Genomic DNA, 1009 nt, shown 5'->3' with positions numbered 1-1009 from the left:
TTTCAATGTGACGGCTCACATATGGTCCTTAAACATAAATGCTACAATTATTATAGAATATCTATAATTTTTTCCTTACTGATCTGTAGACAGTAAGTCTAAAATGCTCCTCTTGCTGTTTTTTTAATTTTATTTGTGCRTATTAGTTCAGCCTGTTGTTGCTCCTGAAACAAATCTAATTTAAAATGATAAAACAGAAGATGTGTTGAAGCTGCACTGTGAATAAAACCTGGGTTAATTAATGAAAAGACATTTTTGCATCAAGTTAAGACATTTTGAAACAGTCGAAAATTGTAATTTAATGTAATAATTTTGTTCTTAAATTATAACCATGAACTTTTTTCTTTTTATTGAAAAGAATGATGACGTCATGTGGTCCCTGCTGCTGCTGAGGGTCAGGGTCAGGGTCAGGGTTAGGGTTAGGGGTCCTACCTGCACGCGCGCCTCGGGCAGGTTGGTGCACATGGCCAGCCGCTCCCTCATCACCACATCCGGGTAGTGGGTCTTCTGGAAGGTCTTCTCCAGCGCCTCGAGCTGCTGCGCGGTGAAGGCGGTGCGGCTGCGGCGCTGCTTGCGGTGCTGGGAGCCGTAGCGGGCCTCCAGGATGATGTCTTCAAATGTGCAGCCGTTGGAGGAGACAAACACAGCCGTTAAACTGCATGTACTCACGTGACTGACGTGTCAGCACGCGCGCTCATTTACCAGCTAGTCGCTCGGCCAGCGTGAGCGCGTGCACCGAGGGCCGGTAGTCGGGCGCGTGCTGCGCGTGCTGGGCCTGCTGGTGCAGGTTGTACATGGCGCTCAGGGAGTTCATGGCGTGCAGGGAGTAGCCGTTCACCCCGTAGTGTTGCATGCTGGGAGGTCGGCACCTGGAGGGCGGGAAACAGCAGGGATCAGCGCACAGGCCGCGCGCTCTGACGCTGAAAAAACCCGGGAAATAAACACGTGCTGCCTCCTAAATGAGAGCCAGCAGCTTCCTTCTGACCTGAGGGCAAGAGAAGAGCCTAAA

The 1009-nt window shown here is 50.0% G+C and overlaps 1 protein-coding gene across 1 annotated transcript in view; it reads right to left on the bottom strand.

The window, feature by feature from the left end:
* dmbx1a (diencephalon/mesencephalon homeobox 1a) overlaps positions 1-937 on the bottom strand; it is a 4324-nt gene extending 3387 nt beyond the window's left edge. Inside the window, exons 1-2 of the mRNA XM_014032386.1 lie at positions 703-937; positions 433-611 (exon numbers count right to left, since the gene is read on the bottom strand). Coding sequence (XP_013887840.1) covers positions 433-611; positions 703-853 — 330 coding nt within the window. The 5' untranslated portion in view covers positions 854-937. The remainder of the gene's footprint in view (positions 1-432; positions 612-702) is intronic.
* Between the last annotated feature and the right edge of the window lie 72 nt (positions 938-1009).

Source organism: Austrofundulus limnaeus, unplaced genomic scaffold (genome assembly GCF_001266775.1).
Source record: "Austrofundulus limnaeus strain Quisiro unplaced genomic scaffold, Austrofundulus_limnaeus-1.0 Scaffold1437, whole genome shotgun sequence".
Classification (NCBI taxonomy): Eukaryota; Metazoa; Chordata; class Actinopteri; order Cyprinodontiformes; family Rivulidae; genus Austrofundulus; species Austrofundulus limnaeus.
This window is presented reverse-complemented; position numbering and strand designations above follow the sequence as displayed.